Source organism: Acomys russatus, chromosome 1 (assembly GCF_903995435.1).
Source record: "Acomys russatus chromosome 1, mAcoRus1.1, whole genome shotgun sequence".
NCBI classification, from domain to species: Eukaryota; Metazoa; Chordata; class Mammalia; order Rodentia; family Muridae; genus Acomys; species Acomys russatus.
This window is the reverse complement of record NC_067137.1, coordinates 67,026,364-67,053,512: the sequence shown is the minus strand read 5'-3', so window position 1 is coordinate 67,053,512 and position 27,149 is coordinate 67,026,364. Positions and strand designations below refer to the sequence as shown.

At 38.0% G+C, this 27,149-nt stretch overlaps 1 protein-coding gene across 2 annotated transcripts in view; it reads left to right on the top strand.

Annotated features, from left to right (window-relative positions):
- Ralgapa1 (Ral GTPase activating protein catalytic subunit alpha 1) overlaps window positions 1-27,149 on the top strand; it is a 213,682-nt gene that overhangs the window by 14,539 nt on the left and 171,994 nt on the right. For both annotated transcript variants that reach the window (XM_051146322.1, XM_051146313.1), the window contains exons 2-7: window positions 12,917-13,027; window positions 13,884-13,933; window positions 18,040-18,097; window positions 22,398-22,441; window positions 23,513-23,690; window positions 26,890-27,005. In XM_051146322.1, the coding sequence (XP_051002279.1) occupies window positions 12,917-13,027; window positions 13,884-13,933; window positions 18,040-18,097; window positions 22,398-22,441; window positions 23,513-23,690; window positions 26,890-27,005 (557 nt within the window). The remainder of the gene's footprint in view (window positions 1-12,916; window positions 13,028-13,883; window positions 13,934-18,039; window positions 18,098-22,397; window positions 22,442-23,512; window positions 23,691-26,889; window positions 27,006-27,149) is intronic.

Sequence of the window (27,149 nt, the reverse complement as noted above, 5' to 3'; positions counted from 1 at the left end):
GATCCTACCTCCAAAGGATGACTGCTCCATTTCCTACAGAAGGTGCTTGTTGATGAGATAAATGTTTAGATGAAGTTGAAGAAGAAAGTATTTTTTAAAATTTGGGCTTGGGATGTAGAGTGCTAGTGTATCACAGGGCCTGAACCCAGTATACCTAGCCCTGGGTTCAGGCCTCAGTGCCACAGAAACAAACAAAGCACCCAGAAAAATTTGAGCAAGTCCAGATAGTAATAATTTACAGATTGATTTTAGAATTTAGTTCTGTTCCTACATTTGAATATTATGTTTCTAAAGATTTGTTAGACTTTTTTGATGGAAAGCATGCTGAGACTTCACACATGTTAACACATGCTATATTACCCTGAATTACATGGCCAATCATTAACTACTAAATAAGTAAGCTTTTCATATGAATGTAAAGAATTTGTCTAGTAGTTCCATCCATATGTTCTTGGTAAGCTTTTAGACTGATTATTTTATAGAAAAGCAGATGTCATATATTGGTAATAATAGTACTTTCGACTTCTTAATATCTGACAGGCTCTAGAGCATGTATTTTACATGTATTACTTAACCCCTGCAATGGCCTCATAAAGTGGATAGTAAGTAACCCCTGAGGAGACTTGAAGACTAAATAGACAGGAATAGAAAGGCAAAGCTGGATTCTGATTTCAGTTGTTTATTACTTAATACTTTCAATCTTTAGTTTATCTGTCCATGAAATTATTATAACAATACCTCAAACACTGTTAGAGAATGCACAAAAAATACGTTTGAACCGCAAATCTTTTTTTCATTTATTTTTTATTAATTTATTCAGGTTACAGCTCAATTGTTATCCCATCACTTGTATCCTCCCATTCCTCCCTCCCTCATACCTCCTCCCTGCTCTCCTCCTCTAGGTCCATGACCGAGGGGGATCTCCTCCTCCACTTTATGGTCACAGCTATCAAGTCTCATCTTGGTAGCCTGCTTCTTCTTTCTTTGAGTGCCATCAGGCCTCCCCACCAAGGGGAGGTGTTCAAATATGGGGCACCAGAGTTCATGTCAGAGTTAGTCCCTGCTCTCCACATAACTGTGGAGATTGTCCTGTCCATTGGGTAGATCAGAGTAGAGATTTGATGTTTACTACTTGTATTGTCCATGTTAGTGCAATAGTTTGAGCAGACTCCCCTGGGCCCTGATCCACCCATTACGATGTTCTTCTTGTAGGTTACTAAGATCCTCTGGATCCTTCTATTTCCCCATCTCCTATATTTCTCTTACCAAGAGTCCCAGTAGGATGTCCTCACATCTATCCCAATCTCCTGGTAAGTGAAGACTTCCATGGGACATGCCTCTTGGGCTAGTGCCCACTTATAAGTGAGTATATACCATGTGAGTCTTTCTGCTTCTGGGTTAACTCACTCAGTATGATCATTTCTAGTTCCATCCATTTGTCCACAAATTTCTGGATTTCCTTGTTTGTTTGTTTGTTTGTTTGTTTTTTTAAATATGGCTGAGTAATATTCCGTAGTGTAAATGTACCACAGCTTCTTTATCCATTCTTCTACTGAGGGACATTTAGGCTATTTCCAGGTTCTGGCTATTATGAATAAGGCTGCTATGAACATGGTTGAGCATATGTCCTTGTTGTGTGCTGGAACATCTTCTGGGTATATTCCAAGGAGTGGAATAGCTGGGTCTTGAGGAATCCCTATTCCCAGTTTTCTGAGAAAGTGCCAGATAGATTTCCAAAGTGGTTGTACAAGTTTGCATTTCCACCAGTAATGAAAGAGTGTTCCTCTTTCTCCACATCCTCGCCAGCATGTGGTGTCACTTGAGTTTTTGATCTTAGCCATTCTGATGGGTATAAGATGGAATTTCAGAGTTGTTTTGATTTGCATTTCTCTTTAAGTGTTTCTCAGCCATTCAATATTCCTCTGTTGAGAATTCTTTGTTTAGTTCTGAGCCCCATTTCTTAATTGGTGAACTGCAAATCTTATAGAGGAGCCTGGAGCATTTTTGAAAGTTTAATTGGACTCTTAAATATGATAAAATTAAATCAGAGGGTTGTGCTTATAGCTCAAGGTAGAGCACTTACTTAGCATGCTCAAGACCTGGGTTCTGGCCAAACACTAGATTAGATGGTATACCCTACTCAGTCAAGTAATAGAATTTGTTTTTAAAGACTACAGGAGCCTTACATGTCTGGCAAAAATTAGCATCCTAGAGAATGATTGAGTTTCTGTTAGAAAACAAAGGTAATAAAGTTGACTACTGGCGTTTTATTTCAGATAATGTAAAGAAACCACACAACTGTTATTTCCCTTCCACTCAAACCTAAGATAGAATGGCCAGGCAAATGTGGTGTGTGTGTTTGTTGGAATTTGTTGTTTCTGTCTGAATTCTTTTAAGTTAATAGTTAAAGTTTCCTGCTCATCTTTCTATCAAGTATTCTTAGGATTTTCCAGAAGTAAATAGGTTGTTAATGTAAACCTTTTAAAAAATAATAAACATGCCATTTCTTGTCCAACAGGTTTAGAAACATAGTCATCTATGTGTATACTTATTTCTTTGACAATTTAAAAACGATGGATCTAAGCAGTCATACTTTGGTCAGTTGCTGAGGACTAGAAGACATGATGGCATGGTAATGTAGAGTCATATGCCAGATGGGAAACGTATGCACATGAGAGAGAAGAAGGGTTATACAAAGTACTACCTTCCTAGAGATAGGGGCATTTGAGCTCTGCCTTGAAAGATAATTAGAATTCATTATGCAACATTAAGGACCAACAGTTTGGGTCAAGGTAATGAATGGTAGGCACACAGACATGAATGTAACAAATTAGTGGGCCAGTGCTCCTTGAAGGTTTTAAAACAAAACATCAAGCTTCAGCTCTACATTTTCAATTTAATCACAAAGTGAGTAGAGGAATTGGTGTAGAGGGTGGTACTGTGTAGAGATACGTTGTGAGATTCGGTAAAATGTTTTTTTTGTGTGTGTGAAAATTTAAGTGGATATGATGTTATTTCTTTGATGTCATTGTTCTTTTTAAACTTCCTAGGTTTTTTTTATTATTATTATTCTTGTTACATCTCAATGGTTATCCCATCCCTTGTATCCTCCCATTCTTCCCTCCCTCCCATTTTCCCCTTATTCCCCTCCCCTTTGACTGTTCCTGAGGGGGACCTCCTCCCCATGTATATGCTCATAGGGTATCAAGTCTCCTCTGGGTAACCTGCTGTCCTTCCTCTGAGGGCCACCAGGTCCCCCCCTCCAGGGGACATGGTCAAATGTGAGGCACCAGAGTACATGAGAAAGTCATATCCCACTCTCCACTCAACTGTGGAGAATGTTCTGACCATTGGCTAGATCTGGGTTGGGGTTTAAAGTTAAACTTCCTAGTTTTATTGGTTAATTTGTATCAGAAATTCTCTGCTCTGGTATCACTATCAAGGCTGCTCAGCCTACCCACTGAAACTGTACCATTCCTTCCATAGTTAATGCTGCTGGAACACCAAATACAGTCTGTAAACTGGTGCACATGTACTGATGGCATATTACATATCGGAAACAAGGCAGACATACAAGTTGAATGTTTGAGTGGTTCATCTCACTTTGACGATGCCATAACATCCAAATTATTGGGCTTGGGCTTGTCTCATCACCTAGGGAATAGAGCATCAAACAGTCCATGTGCTTTCCACTTTGTACAAGTCTTATTCATATTTAAATTAAGAACACGAAATTTCACATACACACACACTTTATTTGGTTTAAAGTATTTGTATTGTCTGAAAACTTGGCATTTATTAAGTATGTTGGCTATATGTTGTTGGCTGTTTTGGACTTTACACTTCTAAAAGGCATATAACTAATCTCTTCAGTATCCAAAAGAAGATTTTTGCTGCTAGAGGAATGATTTCATGAACGGAGATAACTACTTTGGATGTGTACAGCTGGTTATAAAATATTGATATTACCTTATTTTGATTAATCTGAAATCAGATGTAATTATTTTATAATATATAAAATATTTTACTGAGGTACTCTTCAAAAAAGTGAAGGTCATGTATTTGTTTGCAGTAAACATTAGTCATCTGGTGATACTGTAGCTTGCAATTTCTAATTTTAGGGGGATTTTTACATATTCAGTTCTACATTCGCTTTAGTTCTTTCTTTATAGTAGTAGTTTTCAATTGGTCAGGAAGCTTAGCACTCATTCATTTAGCTGGGTAGGATGGCACAGGTTTTACAGATTGGGATTATAAGAAATTGAATATTAGCGTTAGAAGAGACCTTCAAAAGAAAGAAACAGAAGAAGCTTGCACCTTTGGCAGTTCTGTCCCTCTCAGGAGCCATTAATTACTGTGCATCTCTGTGGTTCTGGATGGATCATGTAAACAGACGAGGATATGTATTGTCCTCTGTGCCAGGTGTTTAAATAGTACTTCGTTCTTTTTCATGAGTATATAATATTTGTCATATGAATGTACTGTGTTTTGTCTATTTGTTCATCAATTTATGAACATTTAAATTGTTGGCAGTATTCGAAAATTATGAGTGATCATGCATGCTATGCATTTATAGTCAAGGCAGCAATGCACAATTCAAATTCCCCACATCATTGCCAACTCTTGGTTTATGTCCAGTCAGTCAGATAATAGCTGTATAGTTGATAGTGACACATCTTCCCTTTTGTGCGAGGGACTGAACTAGGACCTCATGCATGCCACGTCAGCGCTCTACTATGAAGACATACTCCCAGCCCTTTGGTTCTGCTGTTGCTTCCAGTAGCTGGGGATGACAAGCATTGTTTCACGTTCATATTTTTATTGGCTATTATATATGCCATTGAAGAAATGTCTTATTCAAATATCCTGCCCATTTTAACTGTGTTTCCCCCCTTTTTACAGTGTTAGAAATTGTTAAAAATAAAGTTGGCAAGTGTTGTCTTCCTTTCTGTAGGGAGACTCTTCTCAGTGTCTTGATAGTGTCCTTTGAAGCAGGCAAACAAATGGAAATAAATACACAAGTTCGTTTCTTTTCTCTTTACCACTGACCAGCAAGGATTTGTTCCTGGTTTATTAATCTGTATGTCTTTACTTCACTCACCAGTTTTGATTACTATTAGTTCCTCAGCTTTGTTTTTCTTAAGATTTGTTGTAAGTATTTTAGAATCTTTGTGTTTTTCTACAAATTATAGAATCAACTTGTCAATTTTGGTAAAAGACTAGTGTGGATTTGAGTAGGGATTGCATTGAATCTAGATGCATTTGGGGACTTCTACTGTCTTCACAATATGAATTCTTAAGATTTCTTTTGGTCTTTATTTGTTTCTTTCAAAAATGTTTTAGAGTTTTCTTATTTATCATCATAATCTGCATCAAGAACTAAACACAAAGGGGATAGATACAGAAGAAGAAAGAGCTGAGTGGAGACAGAGGATATGAAAGCTGGTCTGATTGCTGACCATTGTCTGGACTATGGGAAGTCTTCTCTGCTGCTGGGAGGGCCCCTGTGATGGGCAGTCCTGTTAGCTCGCTGAGCCTCTCTTTAGGTTTTGGATTTCTAATCCTGCCTGTGGTTAAGGTCAGTACTTCACAGGTAGATTCGAGATGTGGCCATCCCTCTGTGAATTCCTTCAGGGTTCCAGTTGTGAATGCAAGCTAGTTCTTGCCAGTGTTCTGCAGGCTGCTTGGAGTCTGTGAACATTCTAGTGTAACTTTGGTTCCCACAGGTTCTTAGCTCACTGAGTGCTGTTCAGATCTGATCTGAGAGCTTTTCTTCAATCTCAGTGTTCTCTTTGTCAGGTTGTTTAGGGCTACTTGGTGTGAGTCTTCCTAGAGTGTGATTTTGAGGGTTTTGGCGGCGGCGGCAGCAGCAGCAGCAGCAGCAGCAGCAGCAGCACTTCTTTTGAAAGAACATATTGCTCCTGCTTTGTTGGTTGCTCATGCTGAGCACCCTAGTGCTAAGGGAAGAGGGATTTTCCAAGCTTTTCTGCTATTGCTGCTCTGGGTATGGCTCCCCCTGCTATTCATAGTTTCTTCTGTTTTTCTGATGGCTGTTTATCAGTTTTGCTGAGATAATTTCCCAGAGATAGTACCATCCATGCCTGAGTATGGTCTGCCATTTTTCAGTTCTACATTATTAATTTTAAAGTTTTTTTACTTTTATTTTTTATTTTATGCATATGACTGTCCTTCTGTATACATGTATATCACATGTGTGCTTGGTGCCTTTGGTTGTGAGCTGCCATGTGGGTGCTAGGAGTCAAACCTGCGTCCTCTGCAAGAACAGTATATGTTCTTAATTTCTGTGCTTATTTTTTAGGTACTTTAGCTTGTGTCTTTACTTAGATTGTTAAAGTATCTTTTGCATGAATATCACCTAGCTTTTGAGTTTTGAGTTTAAATGCAAAAAGACTGTTTCTGTTTTCTCAGCTTCCTGTGTACTTGTTGGTCTTTCCTTATTGGGTCTCAGATTGTGCTGGGACCTTATCTCTTATATATTTTAGACACAAGAGTTGAAAACCAGCACACTATTGAGTGTGATTTTTTTTTTCCTCCTTAGAATTCTTTTGTTTTGGCTGGGTGTGATAGCGCACACCTGTAATTCCAGCACTTGGAAGGCAGAGGCAGGCGAATCAATGTGAGTTCAAGGCCAGCCTGGTCTACAAAGAGAGTTCAAGAACAGTCTTACACAGAGAAACCCTGTCTTGGAAAAAAGAACAACAAAAAAATTCTTTTTATTTTTATTTTGAGATAGTTGTGCAGAACTGAGAGCTTCCTAGTTACAATAACAAAACAAACAAAAAACCAAGAAAACAAACAAACAAAAAAAAAAAACCCAAAACCAACCAAAACCCCAAAACCTTTTCATCAAATATATTTGTTGTGGTATCTTTCTGAAATAAGCACTCCATCACCAGTGAGTGTGGAAGAGCAATGTCACTAGAAGCCAGGACAGCTCCTGAAAGGCTTCAATGTCAGTCCCATTTGTATCCTAAAACCACAAGGTGGGGCGGCCAGGTAAGCAAGACTTCACAGAAGTGTACTTGGCAGTCAGCAGGTTGTCAAGGGCAACGTCACTCTGTCCAGGTAGGAGTAAAGTCATGCTTGGTAAATGGCAGCGCAAGGAGTGCTTTGAGTAAACCACTAAATAAACCAATAAAGCAGTATCTAGTGATTGGTCTTTTCTGCCTTATTTACGTTTCATTAGCCTTCTTTAATTTTTGATTCTTGTCTTTGCCTTTAATTGATGAGGCAGTAGAATTGTCTGGGTCAGGATCTAGATTTTACACACACACACACACATATATGATATTTTAAAATACCACTTTATTTATTCACTTTTTATCCCAGTCATATTTCCTTCCCAGCCCCACACTCCCTCCCTCTTCCCCCCTTCCCCCTCCCCTCTTCGTCAGAAAAGGGAGCCTCCCCTGCCCAGCTCATTAAGTCGCGTCAGGACTGAGCATGTCCTCTTCCCCTGTGACCTGGCAAGGCAGTGCCACCATGGGGAAGGGAAGGTCTAGATTATATATTTTTATTTTATTCTTTTAATCTTTTTAGATTGTGTATGTGTGTGAACATGCATTTTAGGAAATACTTTGTAGATTTTATTAAAAGATAAGACTGATATATGGGCATGCTAGCCTTAAGCTTTCTGTGTAGCCACGGATGATCCTGAGGGCCTCCTGGTCCTCCAGTTTTGTGTATGCTAGACAAGCACTCTACCAACTAAGTGGCGTCCCCAGCTGCTTGCTCAGCTGTTTGTGATGAAGTCATACTCGTAGCCCTGGCTCGGCTGGAATTTGTCATGTAAACTTGACTAGCGTTAACTCACACCTGACTCTACCAACCAAGTGCTGGGAACAAAGGTGTGTGCCACTATGCCTGGCTTTATTTAATTTTTAAAAATGGCCTGTGGGTGTGTCCATGTCTTTCTAGTCCCTGTTGTTAATAAAGAAAGAAAATGCCTATCATTTGATTTTATCAATAAAGACTTAGAAAGCCCTTGGCTAACCTCCCTACTCAGCTCACATCCAGATGGAAAAAGCCAAAAGCCCCTTCTTCTCCACGCTGTCTTAAATAACCCTTCAACTCAAGTCCTTCCTTTCTGCTTAATCCCTGTCAAGTGGTTACTTGCTCTGCCTCTTGACCTAGAGTTAACCTTATTTACTCCTGTTTACAGAAAGCTTTTAGATTAAAAGTGTGTGTTAGGGCTGAGCCACACCACAGCTAGAAACAGGTTTTTACAGTTCACAATTTTGGGATTCACAATGGGATCAAATATCCTGCAACAATTCCCTGATAGAGGCATGGAGGCTGAAGGATAACTTGCAGAACCTGGTTCTGTCAGTCCACCTTGTGGATCTTGGGGATTGATTCAGGTCATCAGACTCTGGGGCAGGCACCCTTACCACTCACTGGACTGTCATCTCACGATTTGTGCTTAAAATCCTGTCCAATTAACTGTCTTAACTGGAGAGGCAGCATGGTAATTTTTTTCTCCATGTGACCTTTTCATGTTTAGTTATTTATTATTTATTCATTTGGTGCTTTGCTCATTTCTGTTAGATTCAGAGCCTTTTTGTATCCTCTTCCCCCTATAATGTTAGAAGTTGTACTTGTTACTTTTGTGATTACTGTTTTGTGTCTCTTATTCATACAGCCTACTTTCCCTGTTCCTGTTTTCCACTTTCCTTCTCCCCTTCCTCCCTCCCTTCCTCCCTCCCTCCCTCCCTCCCTCCCTCCCTCCCTCCCTTCCTTCCTTCCTTCGTTCCTTTCTTCCAAGACAGAGTTTCTCTGTGTAGCCTTGGCTGTCCTGAAACTCACTCTGTAGCCCAGGCTGGCCTTGAACTCATGGAGATCTGCCTACCTCTTCCTTCCTGAGTGCTGGGATTAAAAGCATAAGCTACCACTGCTTGGCCACTTTAACTTTTTTGAACTTATTGTTAAGTTGCTTGTATATTTTTATTCAGTATTTCTTTTTTTTTTTTTTTTTTTTTTAGTTTTTCTTTGTGTGTGTGTGCATACACATGTACACATGTGTACACATGTATTGGTGCTCTCAGTGACCAGAATAGCGTGTTGGATCCTTTCGTGCTAGAATTACATACAGGTGGTTGTTAGCTACCCAACATGAGTTGGCAACTGTATTAGTCAGGGTTCTCTAGAGGACTATAACTGACAGAATGAATGGGATTTATTAGAATGGCTTACAGGCTGTGGTCTGAGTGTCCAACAATGGCTGTCTACCAACATAAAGGCCAAGGATTGGGTAATTGTTTAGTTTACCAGGCTGGATGTTTCAGCAGTCCCAACCTGGTGCTGAAGTCCTAGAAGATTCCTAGAGAATTGCCAGCCTTCAAGTCTGGAATCCTGAAGAAGTAGGTTCTGATACCAGGAAAGGAGTGCCTCAGCCTCAGGAGAGATGAACTTACCAGGAAGACTGAGGGCAAGCTGGCAAAAACCAAAAGCTTCCTTCTCCCATGTCCTTTTATGTGGGCTGCACCAGACGGTGAAGCCTAGAATTAGGGTGGGTCTTCCCAACTCAAATGATACAATCAAGAAAAATCCCTCACACATGTGCCCAGCTGCTTGAGTTTTAGTTGAGTCCAGATATACTCAATTGACAACCCCCATTAGCCACCAAACTCTGGTCTTCTGAAAATGCAGCCAGTGCTCGTACCCGCTGAGCCATCCCTCTTACCCATTATTCAGCATTTCAGTGTTGCTCTGAAGGAGCGGTTTGAGAATAAGCCGCCATGTGCTGGATCCATCTCATTGTTGATTCTCTTAAGGAAATGATGTGCAAAGTTTACTGCTTTATTGTTAGAAGCATATTACTTACAGGCTGAAAATTATACCCGTATTTGAGGAAGAGTTTTAAAGGCAGTTACTATTTAGTAGATGAAGGATAATTAAAATTTCTGTGGGAGTTTTGGTTTCTCAACCAGGTTAATTTAGTAAACTTTCAGGGACACATTTAATACCTGGTTTTTAAAAGGAAAGGTGACTTCTGACTTTAAAATATTTGCTATATACATGCTATAGTATTTAATGTTTTAAAATGTATGAAAGAGAGTAAATGTATTATGGCAGGTTCTTAAGAGGTTATCCAATTTTTAAGAGCCCAAAATAAACATCTGAGAAATTTAATTTGTAGAAAATAAAGTCTAGAATTATCTTGCCAGTTAAATTTAATATTCCCAAAGGTTTACAAAGCCTGAGTTATTTTTAAAATTCAGAAACCTTAATCTGGATTTCTGGTGAAATATTTATCTAGCTTCTTTAGGAAAATAGTAGCTCACAAGTACTTCCAAACAAAAGTATTTGTGAATAAAGGTAATACTTTTGATCACTTTTTTCTTTGTATGTGTTCGCCTTCCAAAACACTTCCCCTAGATTGAAATGGTAAAGATTTGCTGCAGAAAGTAAGGTCCGCTCTGTGCTCCTGAAGACTACACAGTGTCTGTAGAATATTACTGCCCACTGTGACATGATTAGCACCCACTATATGTAAAAGTATGAGCAGGAAGGAGAAGCAGGAGGGTTAGTGGGGCATTTGGAAAGGGTAACATTTGGTCTTGTAGTTCAAAGTTGACTGTTTCTGTAGCCTCTCTGTAACTGTCCTCCTTTTTTTTTTTTTCTTTTCTCTTGAATTGTTTCAGAGAGTTTCTTATTATAATTGTTTTTAATATTTATTTATTTTACATGTATGAATGATTTGCCTGCACGTCTTTCTGTGTATTGTGTGTATGCTTTGTGCTTGTGGAGGCTAGAAGAGGGTATTAGCTCTCCTTGAACTGGAGTTACAGATGGTTATAAACTGTCCTCTGCACCTGCACCAAGTGCCCTTAACGCTGAACTATCTCTTTGGGATGGGGAAAATGAGAAGAAAGAAGGAATATATTAAGTAAGTGAAGGCCTGTTAAATTTTAATCTAGTTTGTCCTGGTTTTTTCCTCTGCTATGTAAACTTTGTGAATTTACTATCAAACATTTTATCAAGGCTTTTGTTTGCTACTGTGTTTTAAAAAAATAATATAGAGGGACTGGAGAGATAGCTCAGTGGTTATGAGAAAGTTGTGTTCTTACAGAGGATGAGAGTTCAGTTCCCAGCACCCATGTGAAGTGTCACTCCAGTACCAAAGAATCCAGTGCCCCCTTCTGGCCTCCATAGGCAACTGCACTCATATGCACATGCCCACACAGAGATGTACAGGCGTGCATATTATTTAAGGTACAAATAAATCTTAAAGTAAAAAAACAAAACAACAACAACAAAAAAACCCTAATTTTGATAGGCCCACCTCCCCTGCTTAGTCAGGGTCTAGATATATAGCCCCAAGAGCTTGAGTTTGTCACCCTCCCATCTTGGCTCCGTTGGAATGTCAGGAGTCTGTCACTGCCTAGCTTTGAGGGCTTGTTTATTAGCATTAGCCCGGTGTGCAACTTCCAGGCTTTGTTAATGGCCATATGGGAAGGAAACTGAGGACAATATCTTGGCTCCTAATATGTTGGGAAGTCCTAGGTTGAGTCATGTTTGCTTTTGTTTTGGGTTTTTGCTTTGTTATTCTCATTTTCTTGTTCTCTTGAGACATTACTTGTATTTTTAAGCACTTCAGAAAATTTAGATGTAGCTGTAGAAGAAATAGATATTTCTTTCTCATTTTAAAGTTCTTAATGTATTCAAAAGGAAAATGTTTTTCTTGTCAATCACAGTAGTTTAAAATTTTTATTTTCATATTCTATAAAATATATTTGTATTCTGTGACTACTACTTTTATGCTATACTCAGGTACTAGGTAGTTTTTATAACCAGTTATATTGTATAGCTGTTTAGATCATGGGCAGTAGGTGCAGTTCACTAAACTTTGAAAGTAATTCTGCGTTCTGAATTCTCATATATGGTGCTTTTCATTTCACTCTCATGATCTAACTCTTTCTTATGTGCATATAATTGTAGGTTTTTTTGCATGCTGTACTGACAAATTCTTGAGAGCAGTCTGTGTTTTGAGTTTTATAATCCTCAAATGCTTACTCACAAAGCCTATCGCTAGGTTATCTGTTTACTGAATTACTAGAATTATTCTTACAAATAGTTCTTTAAACAGTTGGGGAAGATAATAGAAAAGCTGAAGCCATAATTGAAAATAGATCTTTGGAGGCTGTAGACATGGCTTAGTGGTTAAGAGCACTGTTTACTCTTCCAAAGGACCCAGGTTCAATTCCCAGCACCCACATGGCAGCTTACAAATTGTAACTCCAGTTCCAAGGGATCTGACACCCTTATACCAATACTATATAAATTACCAATAAAATTAAATTAAATTTAAAAAAGGAAATAGATTTTTAAAGGATTTATTTATTTACATTATTTTATTTATCTGGGTGTTTTGTCTGTGTGTACATCTGCACACCAGAAGAGGGCATTATAGGTGCTTGTGAGCTGCCATGTAAGTGCTGGGAATTGAACTCAGGACCTCTAGAAGAGCATCCAGTGCTCTTAACTGCTGAGCCATCTTTCCAGCCCTTAAAGTAGATTTTTGAGATAGTGATTTTTGAGGCAATGAGTTCGTCAGTCTGTCTCTGTCTCACTGACCTGGGTCTCTTTATGTTTCTTAGGCTAGCCTTGATCTCCTGATCCTCCTGCTTCCGCCTTCACAGTAGCTGGATTACAGCTGGGTGGCACTGCACCTAGTTTTGACCAATTTTTAAAATATGAAACTGAAGTATATAAAGGCAAAAATTGTAAAAACAAAGAAACAGATACATAAGTATTTGTCCCATATGTGTGAATATGATAGAATTTTAAGTGCAGATCTTTGGCCTTGAAGGAAATTTGGCACTATGGGTGTTTGCTAATCATGATACAACCTTGATGACTAGTTATTAAGAGCTGTTTATTGTTCTTTTTTCAGAGAATGCAGAATCTATTGACCTTAAGCAGTTTTTTGACCAGCATTTTTCACATATATACTATGTGTTCTTTGAAAATTTTGTGACTATTGAAGCTAGTCTTAAACAGAAAGGTAAGATGTTAACATATATATTCTGGCTTATGTTTATGCTTCCAGTAGTCATAAGCATTACCTTAAAAAGAGGGTCTGGGCACTAGGGTTTTAGTATTGTTTTATTTTGATACCCTTGTAACACTGTTATTAGCTGCATTTGAGAGAAAACTAACAGACTCATATGACTATATTTATTGTTTTGTGAAGGCTTAGAACATTTGCATTTCCTGATTGGTTTCCTCAACCTGCCTTCTTTGCTTTGCCCTAGGAACGTTTGAATAGCAATAGGAATAGTGTGTTTTGTGTTCAGAGCTCATTTAAAGCTCACAGTGTATGGCGATTTGACATTAGATGTATGTATAAGCTAAGTTTTTGTGTTTATCCTCGGGGTTGAATTCAAGGCCTCACACAAGCTAAGTGCGGGCTTTGCCGTTGAGCTACTTGCAGCCCTCAGACCTAGAACTTAAAGTTAGAATAATTATGCTAAAGATTAGAGAGAGGGCAATAATATTGTCTGTATAATAAATAGACAATACTGTAGCATTTTGCTAAGAAATCACTGAAGAAAGCCAGGCGTAGTCATGCACGCCTTTAATCCCAGCACTCAGGAGGCAGAGGCAGGTGGATCGCTGTGAGTTCGAGGCCAGCCTGGTCTACAAAGCGAGTTCAGGACAGCCAAGGCTACACAGAGAAACCCTCTCTCAAAAAACAAAAAAAACCCCCAAAAAACAAAAACAAAACCCCCCACAACCCTGCCCCCCAAAAAAAATCACTGAAGAAAAACCCAGTGGTTGAAATATTTAAGTTCATTAAATAGTTAACAGTGAGTATAAAATGGTATATTTAAAGTATTTTTCTGTTGAAAATGTTTCAGGTCACAAGTCTCAAAGAGAGGAATTGGATGCTATACTTTTTATTTTTGAGGTAAGTGCTGTGAATCATACTTTTACAATTTTTTCAAAAATATTTTTAGAATATAAGTATGGATATGTAGAAATTATTAGATGTATAATGAAACATTCTTAAACACGTACCTGGTATATTTTTGAGGTACAGTGTATTCTTAGCAACAAAATTGTGTTTATGCTTTTGACAATACAAACTTAATTTCATAGCATATTTGCAAAATGAAAAAAATATTTTGTTTTTGTTTTTTGTTTTTGAGACAGGGTTTTTCTGTGTAGACCTGGCTGTCCCGGACTTGTTTTGTAGACCATGCTGGCCTTGAACTCACAGAGATCCTCCTGCTTCTGCCTCCCAAAGTGCTGGAATTACAGGCGTGCACCACCACACCCAGTGCAAAATAAAAATTCTAATTTGTATAGTTTACACAGATTTTTTTTAACCTCTAAAGCTGTGACTACTATATTACCTAGGAAATTTATTATTTTTAAAACTTGTTTTGCGGTCTGGAGAGATGGCTCAGTGATTTAAGGCACTGCCTGCTCTTCCAAAGGACCTGGGTTCAATTCCCAGCACCCACGTGGCAGCTGACAACTGTCTGTAACTCCAAGATCTGACACTCCCATACCAACGGACATAAATTTAAATTAAATATTTTTTAAAAATTTGTTTTGCCTTTTTTTTTTTTCAAGACAGGGTCTCACTATGTAGCCCTGACTCATCTGACACTTGCTATGCAGACCAGGCTGGCCTTGAACTCACACAGATCTGCTGACCTCTGCTTCTCAAGTAGTAAGACTAAAGGTGTGTGTCACCATGCCAGGCTTTATCATGTAGTTTTGGTACAGGGTCTTACAGTATTGTTTGCTACTATTCCTGTGTATTTGTGAAAAATATCCACATTGTGAAAAATATCAAACTAATGATACCACACCTAAGTCCAACCCTGTGAGCTAGTGAGTGTATTGGGTTACAGGAGTATGGATGAGCATGGATGACTCAGAGGCAGCTACAGCACTGAAAGCCCACCTCAGCACGGGTGATGAATTGGAACCCTTGGACTTTGTGCAAGGCATGCAGGCAGCTCGACATGTGGAAGATTTGTCCTAGCAATCCTTACCGTTTGTTTACCCTTATGGTTGGAGAGGGGGGTGCATATGATAGCTTATAGGAATTTTCTGAGGCATCTCAATTATTTTACTGCCTGAGCCTTAAAGACATCATTTAGAACTTCCTGAGTCTTATGCTTCTTTCCAGGATGGACTGTTAGAATTGGGAGGAAATTGCTACACAACACATGTAGCCCAAGCTTGACTTGGACTTCTGCTCTTCCTGCTAGAAGGTTAAAGGCATATACCACCACACCCAGCTCACTTCTGCTCTAATTGCTTTTTACTATAAATTTCAAAAAAAATATCCTTGGTTTTTTGTTTGTTTGTTTGTTTTGTTGTTGTTTTCAAAACAGGGTTTCTCTGTGTAACAGTCCTGGCTGTCCAGGACTTTCTTTTGTAGACCAGGCTGGCCTTGAATTCACAGTGATCCGCCTGCCTCTGCCTCCCACGTGCTAGGATTAAAGGCGTGCACCACCATGCCCGGCTTATTATCCTTGTTTTTAATATTGTTATTTTTATATCACTTTGAATTAGACTGGGGCAAGTATTTATAAGTAAACAAAGCATAGCTTAAGGGTAAATAAGTGCTGTTAAAATTTGTTTTTTTTTTTTTTTTTTTTTTTTTAGCATATTCAAAAATTAAGCCCGTCGCATTCTTATTTTAAAATAACTCACTCTCGGAGGAAATAGTCATAGGAATATTCTTTATTGAGAATTTAGGACTGGTAGAAAGCCAAGGCTAGAACTGATGACTTTAGATACAAGGAGAGAGCATACGATCCTGTTTGTCAAAGTGGAGGTGGTTGTGCACCTGCAGTCCAGGCACTGAGGAGAAGGCTACTTAGTGAGACAGGAGGAGCGCCTGAGCCTGGAGGTCACGGTCAGGCTGACCACCAGCTAAGACTCTGCCTCTGAAGTGAGTCTATCTGCACATAGTGGTACAGGCTTACACTTCTAACTTCTGGGAGGCTGAGTCAGGAGAGGTGCAAATTTTAGGCCAGCTTGGGCCACATGCTGAGAATTTGTCTCAGAAAGAAAAAGAAAAAAGAAGGCATCAGACAATAGCAACTGCTATTCTGAAATTAATTTTCACTGATCTTGAATCCTTTGAAAGTTGGTTTTATTTGGTAAGGAGACTAAGAGGAATAGTAAGCACAGGAGTTTCAGGAAAGAATAGTGTCCCTGGAGAATGCAGGATAATGGTGGTTCTGCATTCAGGAATTAAGGGGACTGATGAAGGAACAGAATTTCCTTTCAGAAAATTGAAATAATAGAAAAAATACTAAAAGTAATGCTTTCCTGTGTGTCACATAGGAAATCTTGTGTTGTGGCTCATTAAATTTCATTAGAAAAAGATGTAAGGTCAAAGTGACTTGTTTTTTTAGGGGGTGGTGGTGTTTATTTTGTATTGTTTTCCTTTAGATCAATCTGAGAGCTTTGTACATGCTAAATACACATTTTACCACTGGCAAAAAGGAAAACCTCCAGCTTTGGGATTTTCATCTTCTGAAAAAACATTTAACCTTTGTGCTGTTTTTCTCCTTAAAATTGGATGCTACTGTACAGTGTCTGTGTTTAGAGACAAATGATGGAAATATAAATATAAAGTAATTACTTTCTGGTTAAAAACATCACTGTATGTGACATTAATATGGACAAGACTTGGATTCTTTTTCTGTAATTGAAGGCACATATAATTTTTAATGTTTTTCTTTATCCACATTAGAACTTTGAGAGAGCATCAGCTGGACATGGTAGCTTTGCACCCATAACATTTAAAGAGGATCATGATTTTAAGACCAGCTTGGGTTAAATCCTGTTTCTAAATAGAGTTAAATCTAAAGTGTAATTGATTGGAAGTTAGGACTGTTTTTGATAGTTCACAAACTTGCCTTTTTAACCTTTATATAATTTTATCTTTTTCCACACCAAATGTATTTGTTAGTTAGCTATGGGAGGCATGTAGGAAGGCAAAGGTGCACATGATGTGTGTGGGACACTGCTGCTGCCCACGTGTGCCAGCCTTGTAGAGTTAGTCATCTCCTGCCTTTTCATGGGCTCCAGGGATCCAGCTCAGGGTTTTGCAGTAAGTGCCTTTCTTAATGAACATCTGTCTGTCCCTAAACTTTATGTTTTGTTTATTGACCTCTTGTGTGGAATCTTTAAAGAAAGAGAAAATTTAAAAGTGCCTACTAGGCTCTAGTCAGAATAGGGTAAAGGCACAGACATGGAAATAGTCATATTGAAGTTACCATCTTGGTCTATCTGCTTGTTAGATTTCCACCCAGAGTAGAAACTCAGGCCATTTCTCTATTGGTCAAAAGAGATGTTTGGGTTGATCGCAAGGCTAATGAGACACCATTACATAAAATGTCTAGTTTGAACCTGTGAGTATCCTTTAATTAATGATGTGTCTAAGTAATAGTTATAACAGCAGCAATAATAACACACACAATGTCATTCAGCAAATTGATGATGACTAAACATAGTTTAGAAGTAATTTAGCTGTTATTCTGGAATAAGCTACATAATATAGAAGCTTGACTATAAAGCTTCTAAATAAAAAATTTTTGCTTTCCTACCTATGTCCATCATGGCATCCAAGTACCTCTGGGATCACATGAGATAATTAATGCATCATGCCCTATTTCCCCCCTTTCTCCTTTCCTCTTTTCCCTTCTTAAACTTCCCCTTTCCCCATCCCTGTTTTTTTCCCTGTTTCTCCTTCTTTTCTTTTCCTCTTTCTTCTCATGTTACTTTTATCTTTTCTGTCCCCAAAAGCTGTCACTTCCATTTAGGGCAGGCCTTCCTGTTTTTAGTTCCCTCTTGAATACCCAGATGGTTACATTCCAGAGCCAGTCAAGTTGTCCACCAAGGTTAACCAGCCAAAGGAGAATAGACTTACTTTTGATAATTTGGCTTCTAGTATCTCAGATTTTACAATATATTGGCTCATTATTTGAGTTTTAACTCTTTATTTTGGTTCTTTTTTTTTTTTTTTTTTTTTTTTTTTAGAAAATTTTACAACTTCTTCCAGAAAGAATTCATCAGCGATGGCAATTCCATAGTATTGGTAAGTTATAGATATATTTCACATCTGAAATAAATTAGACCATAGCTTATCAGTTATTTATCAATTTTTTTAAATGAGTTTGTGGTTTGTTTTGCTGGCACAGAGATTATAAGAGGCTAGGGAGATAGCTCAGTAGGTAAAGTGCTTATTAGGCAACCAACAGTCGGAGTGCTGATCTCCAGCACCCAGGTAAAAAGCTGAGGGTGGCCATGTTCAAACCAGTAACCCCAGTACCATGGTGGGCTGGGGTGGGGGCTGGAGACAGACACTGAGGCTTTCCAACCAACCACTCTAGCCAAAACAACAAGTTCCAGGTTCAATAAGATACCCTGTCTAAAAAATAAGATGAAAGGCACCAACATTAACCTCTCTCTGGCTTCCACTTTTCGTACACACATGCATGTGTATGTGCACACACATGAATTAGAAGCAAGATGTAGCGCCACAGGTCTAATTCCAGCTACTTATGATGCCAAGGCTGGAAGATCACAAATTCAGGGACTGCTTGGGCAAGCAAGTCCCATGTAAAACTGAGAGTGAAGAAAGAGCCACATACATAATTCAGTGGTGGAGAGCTGGCCTAGAATGCCCAACACTCTTAGATTCTATCTTCATTACTATAGGGAGGAAAATACAAGGGAAGATTGCAAATCTAAATGATTCGCAAAAATTTAAATGAAGTGCCTCAGTGACAAAGTGTGATTTTGTTCTCACAGAGGACCTGACTTGGGTTCCCAGTGTCAGATAGTTCACACTGGCTGTGACTCCAGCTCTAGGGGATCTGACACCATCTCTTGCCTCCGAGGTCAATTGTACTCACATGCACATATTTCCACTTAGACTGTGCATGCACCCCATCCACGCAGGTGCCCACAGAGGCCAGAAGAGCATGTCACATCCCTTAGAACCAGAGGTAGAGGTGGTGATAAGCCACCCAGCTTGAAGTTCTCAGGGACTGAACCAGAGGATCTAGTGTTCTCAACCACTGAGCCGTCGTCTAATCCCCAAAACTAAATTTTAAAAGGAAAGAAAGCCATGGCTTTATTTAGGCCATAATTTCTTGTTCAGTCTAGCAAATGGAATCTTTTTCAGATATCTCAGGAAAATAAGGGATATTAGACAGAGATGGGGGATATTGATGTAATGAAGAAAGCATCAAAATCTTAGATAAAATGAACTTTGAGGGTTGGCTTGGGGCTTTAGCTCAACCATAGGGTATGTGCTTAGCATGCAAGTAGCAATGGGCTGGATCCACATTGCCCCATCCAAAGAAGCTATAAATGATTTTTACGTAACATATAGCGACACACTATATTCAAAAGACAGCATTTAAAGGTGGCCAAATATCTTAATAAACATAACACAAAAGATTATTAATTGCTAATGAGCATATAAAGTGCTCAAAAGAATAGTGAACTCTTACTTGAACTTCATGAAATGGTCTTGAAGATTGTCTTTGTAATTCTTTTGGAGATACCTGAACTTAAAATATAGGTTGTATTTCTTAAAGAATGTAGCCTTTAAGCCCTCAAAGACCTTGATGTTACTTAATTGTTGTGATTAAACCATTCCAAAATTTTGTATAACTTGTGAAAATTCATAAATGGTGATTTTTGTCTTTGTCACTTAGATGATTCCTACAATTTGTTGGTTTCTATGAATTGTTAATGAAGGAAAATGCATCTGTAGTTGGTGCAAAAATAACTTCATTGAGATATGATTTACATAGATAAATTTTTTTTGAAGTACAATCCAATGGTTTTTAGAAAGTAGTCTTCATAATCCAGTGTTAGGATACTTCTGTCCTCTTCACATAGTATTTGAAGCCATTTGTTGTCATAATGCCATCCTTGTCAATGTTGTGAATTCTAGGCCAGCCTGGCCAAAAAGCCAAAAAATTAAAAAAAAATTAAAAAATAAAAAAATAAAAAAATAAAAAAAAAGAAAGAAAGAAAGAAAAGAAAAGGGCCCTAGGGGTGGGGCTGGAGAGATGGCTCAGCCGTTAAGAACACTGACTGTTTTTCCAGAGGACCTGGGTTCAGTTCCTAACATATACATAGCAGCTCACAGCTGTCTCTAACTCCAAGATCTGACACCCTCACACAGACATACATGCAGTCAAAACACCAATGCACATGAAATAAAACAAATTATAAAAAGAAAAAAAGAGTAAAACACCTCACAAATTCTTGAAAGAAGCATTTGATTTATCTGTGTAATACCAAAGTCAAGGATTTCTTTATACATAGAAAATACATATAAAAATGAAAGTGTTGGTCATATTGAAATTTACCCACACACATGCATGCAAATACACACATGTAGACACACACCACAAACATGCTTTTTGCTTATTTGTAGATAGCCTCATAAAGTCTAGGCCTGCCCTCTTACCTACTGTGTGGCTGAGACTGGCCTTGGACTCTTAGTTTTCCTGTCTCTCCCTACCCAGTATTGGGATTAAAGACATGAACACCACACCTGGTCTAAAATTGAAGACATTTGTTGTTCATGAGACAATACTTCTCCCCCAACAAAAACATAACTTGTTTATTTGACAAAAATATCTCCAGTTTATAGAGCTGACGAAGAATTAGTAGGCAATATATAAAGAACTTTTTTCCTTTTTCTTTATTCTTGTCTCTCATACAATACATCTTGACCACAGCCCCCCACCTCCCAGATCCACTGTGCTTCTGTTTCTCTTCAGAAGAGAACAGGCCTCCCAGTGACGTCAACCAAGCATGGCATAACAAGATGTAACAAAAGTAGGCATACATTTTTGTAAAGAACTCTTAATTTAACAAACAAAACAAAAACTTGAGGACTGGAGGGGGGACTTCATGGTTTGAGAGAAGTGCTGCCCTTCTAGAGAGCTGAGTTCAATTCCTAGCACCCACAGCAAGCAGCTCACAGCAGCCTGTGATTGCCAACTCTCAAGGAATCTAATATCCTCTTCTGGCTGCCAACCGCACCTGTACACATGGCATTTACTCACACAAACACACACATGTGAATAAAAATAACAGATCTTTACATTTAAATTTTTATCTACTTGAAAATTATTCAAAGACACAACAAGTAACTGTAAAACTTTAATGAGTAAACAAAAAGACATCGTCACTAGAAAACATCAATGGAAACATTGAAACTTAATAATCAGATTATCAAACTTTAGAGTTTGTCATTATGTCCTGCTGCTATCACATACCAGAGCACTGTTACACACTGCTTGATATTATGAATTATCATTATGATTCTAAAATTCCTTAATAGCTGATAAAGCTGAAAGTGAGTGGTTTCATTGTAATTTATTCTTTTAATTAATTTATTCAGATTACAACTCAATTCTTATCCCATCACTTGTATTGTATCCTCCTGTTCCTCCCTCCCTCCCACCTCATTGCAATTTATATATGCTAAGAAATGTCATATGTGTAACAGAAAATCATGAATAATAACTTTATTAAGCTATTCTTGTTAGTGGCAAAAATTTGGAAATAAGCCAAAAGAAGTTACATTTTGGTATATTCAGATAATGAGAAAATACTAAAGTAGTTAAAAGTGAATCATCTAGAACTACATAGACTGGTATATATAAATTTAAAAAGCTAATATTAGATATGAAAAACAACAACTTATAAATGCATTCCTGTGAATGATACTATGTATATAAGGTTTTAAGCAACTGATTCTAAGTAATTTATGCATTTATAAGTAAGTAGTTATGTAAACATATTTCTATGTGGTAATTCCAAAATGTATATAGTGTTTTCCTCCAGAGAAGAAAATGATTTAAGCTTCATTGTGCTATTGTATGGTTAATTAAATAAAACAATATGTTTAAATTGTAACAAACACAACATGTTTAGATTTGTTCACAGTGAATGATGTGCCTCTGCATGTTACGGTAATGAAATAATTATTAGGAACTATTGGACTTAATAAATGGTCTTTTGATTAATTAAAACCTTTTTACAATAGTCTTTTTGTATTTGTGGTAAAATATTTTCTTTATATTTTTAGTATAAATAAGAGATGTAATAGATTGTTGTGTTAAATACAATCTTGGGACTAAGTTTTGTCAATAAAGTAAATCATGTTTAACTGTGTTGAAAGGTGACCTTTTTCTATGCCCCTCTGAGCTCAGTTTTGATCAAAGGGTTATCAGGGTCACCAAGAACAATGTAGAGATTGCCAAGGACTTGTTCAAAAGCGTTTTCAAGTCTGACCGAGAACTCTGACATTTATACATAAATAAGAAGATGGGGGGTTTTTTAAATCATGTTTTTCTTTTCAGGGCTGATTTTAAAGAAACTACTTCACACAGGAAACTCCTTAAAGGTAGTATATAATTATATTTGTTTTTCTATGACTTAAGTAATGAGTAAAGTGTGGCTCAGAGTGCTTGCTAAATATGTGCAGGGCTGTGGATTTGGTTCCCAGCACTGTATAAACCGGGTGTGATGATGCACAGCTGGAATCCCAGCACTGAAGATGTGGAAGCAGGGGCATCAGGAGTTCAAGGTCATCTTCAGCTACATAGTTCAGGCTAGCCTAGTCTGTTCTGAGACCCTGTCTCAAAACAAATTGGTAAACAAAAACAAAGAAGCATCAGTACCTGCTATGAACACTTCCCCCTTGACTTCTTCCTGAGGTGTGTTAAATTAATTGTCTTCAGTTCATTTGAGAGAAGTCACTTATAAAAACTTAGTGCCTGTGTTCTTTCTCGGGGAATATTCATTCATTGATTCAGGTATTTGTCATTTTTCGTGTGTGGGGATTGTTTTAGGCCATTGCAAACAGCATTATGCCAAAGTTCTAGACTTGTAGCTAGGACATAAGTAGTAAGTGAGATAATGTCAGAGAGCTTTTAGGAATTATTTTAAAAATAGTCGTTTAAATAAATTCATTTCTATAATTTGAGTAACTTCAGAACTTTTAAGGGACAAGAAGACAGAGCAGTTGTTCACTAGCATTCCTGTAGCCAATCCTACTTATTAAACCCACTGTACCAGGAGCTGTCACTGTCCTGCCCCTTCATTTTGGGTTAGACTGGTGACAATGGGTAGTAGAAAAGCAGAGAGATAAGAAATTGTTTTCTGGGTTTTTTGTTTGTGTGTTTTATTTTTTTGATTTTGCAAATGGAAACTATTACACTAAGTAGTTTATTCTTAGGATTTCATCAAGCATGGCTGTTTTTTCTCCCCAGTGCTGTAGATTGAACCCAGGGCCTTGCATATGCTACGACTGAGCCGTATGCTTAGCCTAAGTTTATTCTCACAAGTCTATGAACTTAGATTTCAAGATAATGGGAGTTGTATAGGTGCCCTGGATTTGCTCTCCATCTTGTCTTTCTCTTTTTCTATAAAATGTCATTCTTCCATGAAGAAATACTGTTTTGTTTTATTTTAGATCAGACGGGAAGGTGTTCGTCTCTTCTTGTTATGGTTGCAAGCTCTTCAGGATAACTGCAGCAGAGAGCAGCTTTGGATGTTCTCATGTCTGATCCCTGGATTTTCAGCACCACAATCTGAATATGGACCTCGAACGTTAGATAATCTTATTAATCCTCCACTCAACCTTCAAGAAAGTAAGATTGATAAGGTGTTATCTACCACTGTTTGATTTCTATAGTTTCTTTTTAAAAATGTGTTTGTTTATATATACACTTATGTATACACAAATGTGTTTGTAGTATATGCGTGCGTGTCCAGGTGTGCGTGCCTGTTCCACCATGTGGAGGCCAGATATTGACACCTATGTATCTTCCTCAGTTGATTCTCCATATTATTGTTAGTTTTGAGGCTGGGCCTGAAGTTCACTGTTTGATCTGCACTAGATAGCAGGCCATGCTCCTACCCTGCAGTCTACTTGTTTGTGCGCTGTAGCACTGAGGTTATGGGCGTTTAAGGCCGTGCTCATACTTCTCTGTGTGGGCTGGGATCTGAGCGCAGGTCCTCATGCTAGGCTAGTTGGCACTTCACCCACCAGACATCCCTACAGCCTTCTGTGGAGTTTTTGTTGTTGTTGTTTGTTTGTTTGTTTTTAATGTCAAATGTTATCACATGAATTATCACATAAATCTGAGGCGATTTCTGTAAAGGTAGATCTTAGTACTGTTTTGGCTTGGTGAGGCCAACAGATTCAGATAGATGTTGGAAACGTAATCTGCCACTTAGTCCAAGAGGAAGCACCCCATGCCCCTGGCCTGTGCAGACAGTGTGTGTGTGGGGGGGGGGGGTGACTAGGGTTAGTCAGAAGACAGGGAACAGAAGTTGGTAAGTTAGTGTGGGCAGGAGCCTTTATTGTGGTTTCTTGGGAAGGAAGTGGCAAGTCAGTAAAAATCAGCTAGTGTAAATAAATTCAGTTGACAATAGTAGAAAAAAGTTGTCCCTAGTTGTCTAGTCCTTGGCTCTGAAGTGATCAAATAGGAAAATAGTAGCCCTGAGAGTGAGCATAAGAAGACCCCTGGAGTGTGGGCGCCACACGGAGGGGCTTGTACGTGAGAGTCTTTATTAGCAGGTTAGTCAATTATTATCTCTTAAGAATTGGCCAGCCCTGGTAAGGACCCTGTGTCTGGCTAGCCAAGTCCCAGATAGCAGAGCATCTAAATCATAGTAGGATTGATATAGCCCACTTCACATCGTGTCTTGTTTTGTTTTTCCACTTTTGTGTGTGTTTTGTTTGAGACAGAGTCTCTTTTACCCCAGGCTGACTTTACATTCGTTATGTAGTAAGGATGACCTTGAACATAGGATCCTCTTGCTGGGAGGTATTGGGACACTTCTTCTGGTTTTAATTTATCTTTTATTTTTATTTCTTGTGTATTGATTTGTATGCTGGAGTTAGTTTAGAGGGACACAGAAAAAGAAGTGTTTTTCTTTGTGCAGTAAGTAACTATAAAATGATGGACATAAAGTTTTATAGATCTAAAATTGTATTTTTATATTAAATCTAATTTGTAGTTTTAAAAATATTATTTAACTTTTGGGTTTTCTTTTTACTATGTCTTTTTTAGCCCTAAGATTTTCTTGTTATTTTTCTTTACTTTTTAGTTTTTTCCTTGTATTATTCTGCTTAAATAACAAAGTGATTTTTCTTTTTGTTAAATATATTCTTCTTTTATTAGTAAGCATTTGTGATCTATAGTGCTGTATTAGTTGACTAGGCTGCAGTAACAAAATACTACAGAGTAAGTGGCTTCAAGGCAGAAGTGTATTTCTTAGAGGTCAAGAGTCCACAATCAGATGCTGTCAGATCTGGCTTCTGGGCGGCCTTTTCTCTGCTTGCACACAACACCTTCTCATTGTGTGCTCACGTGATTTTTTTCTTAGTGCACTTGTCTGCCTTCTGATGTTTCTTCTCTGCTCATATCCAGTTCTATACACTAAAGCCTGAACTGTAATAACCTCATTGTAACTTCACATGCACTCTGTTTAGAAACAGTCATACTGAGGATTCGTGTTCCAGCATATGACTTTTGGGAGTACACAATTCAGTCCATAACCTTTATTGGATGTTTCGTCTTATATAATACATATTTCTATAAATTACAGATTTTGTAGCAAGGCAAGCTATACTTATAGCATAAAATTTTAGAATCAAAAACAAGCTTGCATAAAATCTATAAATATACCAGCTTAAGTATGTATATCCACTTATTTACATGTCATTCTGTAGTAAACTAATGTTTCATGAATGGTTTTCTTTTGGATCACTGCCACTCGTGTCTATAAGTTTCCTTTTATCTCCACTTTTAGAACTACCTTTCTTTTTGATGAGGTTCAAATGCATTTGACCAACTCTTTTGCATTCTCTTTCTGAGAACAAAATGTAAACTTTCCTTTAATTTTTTTTGTGGGTATATATGTGTACCTACTTGTCTGTCTGTGTACCACTTGCATGCATGTTTTCACAGAGGCCAGAAAAAGGTCTCAGGTCTCCTGGTATGGATACTGGGAACTGAACCTGGGGCAAACAAGCGTAGTACACATACTTAAGTGCTGAGCCCTCTCCATCCCCAAGAATAGAAGGTTTGCTGTTTACTCTACAGGGCATAGAAAATATGAACTCTCTGTATATTCCTCTAAAACTGCTAAGAAGCCTTTGGGTCTTAAGTTGGAGTTTATAGCTTAGCAAAATAAAGCACTGGTACTACTCTGTGAGGACAGGGTGCAAAAGATAAAGGTTGTGCTTTTAAATATTACATTTTAAAAATGGGTGTTAGAAATAACATATTACATATTATGTTAGAATTGAAAAACACTCTTGCTATGGGCTTACTGACTGGAATAGTGTGACTAGCCATGAACCATGCTGCTTAGGAAACTTGAGGGCATTTAGCTAACTATGGGTTGATTTTTTTTTTTTTTTAATCAACATTTGTTATAGTGAATTAATATCTGAAAAAGAAAAAAATCCAAACTTCTCATGTATAATCAGAGTGCTAATTTGATGAATAAGCACCTTTCACTAATGTTTCCTGTATTTTGGCATCTTCGAATTTGACACTCCCAGTGTGGATCTTCTCTAGTGAGCTCCATGCTCCCGAAGTCACTGCCTACTGCTCGTTCCTGTTCTGTTTCCTCGCAATCATGGATTCACAAAACAGCCAATTTTCAGTTTTTTGATAATTATGTACTGTCAAGATGATCTCAGATGTATTTCAACAGGCAATTTTTTTGAAAAATTTAGAAGCCATTTTTATTGCTGTTTGCTAATTTTACTTGGTCATATTTTATATAACAGAGTTTGTCTCATAATTATACAATTCTCTTGTCTTTGCATAGCTCAAGTAACTATAGAAGAAGTCACCCCTCTTGTTCCCCCACAGTCAGGAGATAAAGGACAAGAAGACCTCACAAGCTATTTTCTTGAAGCACTTTTAAAATATATAGTAATTCAGGTATGTTACCATCTTTCCACTGCATGGCCAGGTAACATTCTTTCTGTGCTTACTGCATGCACGTCCAGATTCTTCTGTGTTCATCCTTTTCTTCCTATGAAAATGTACTGTCCCTTGCTGTCCTGTCCAGGTAATTTTCCTGTC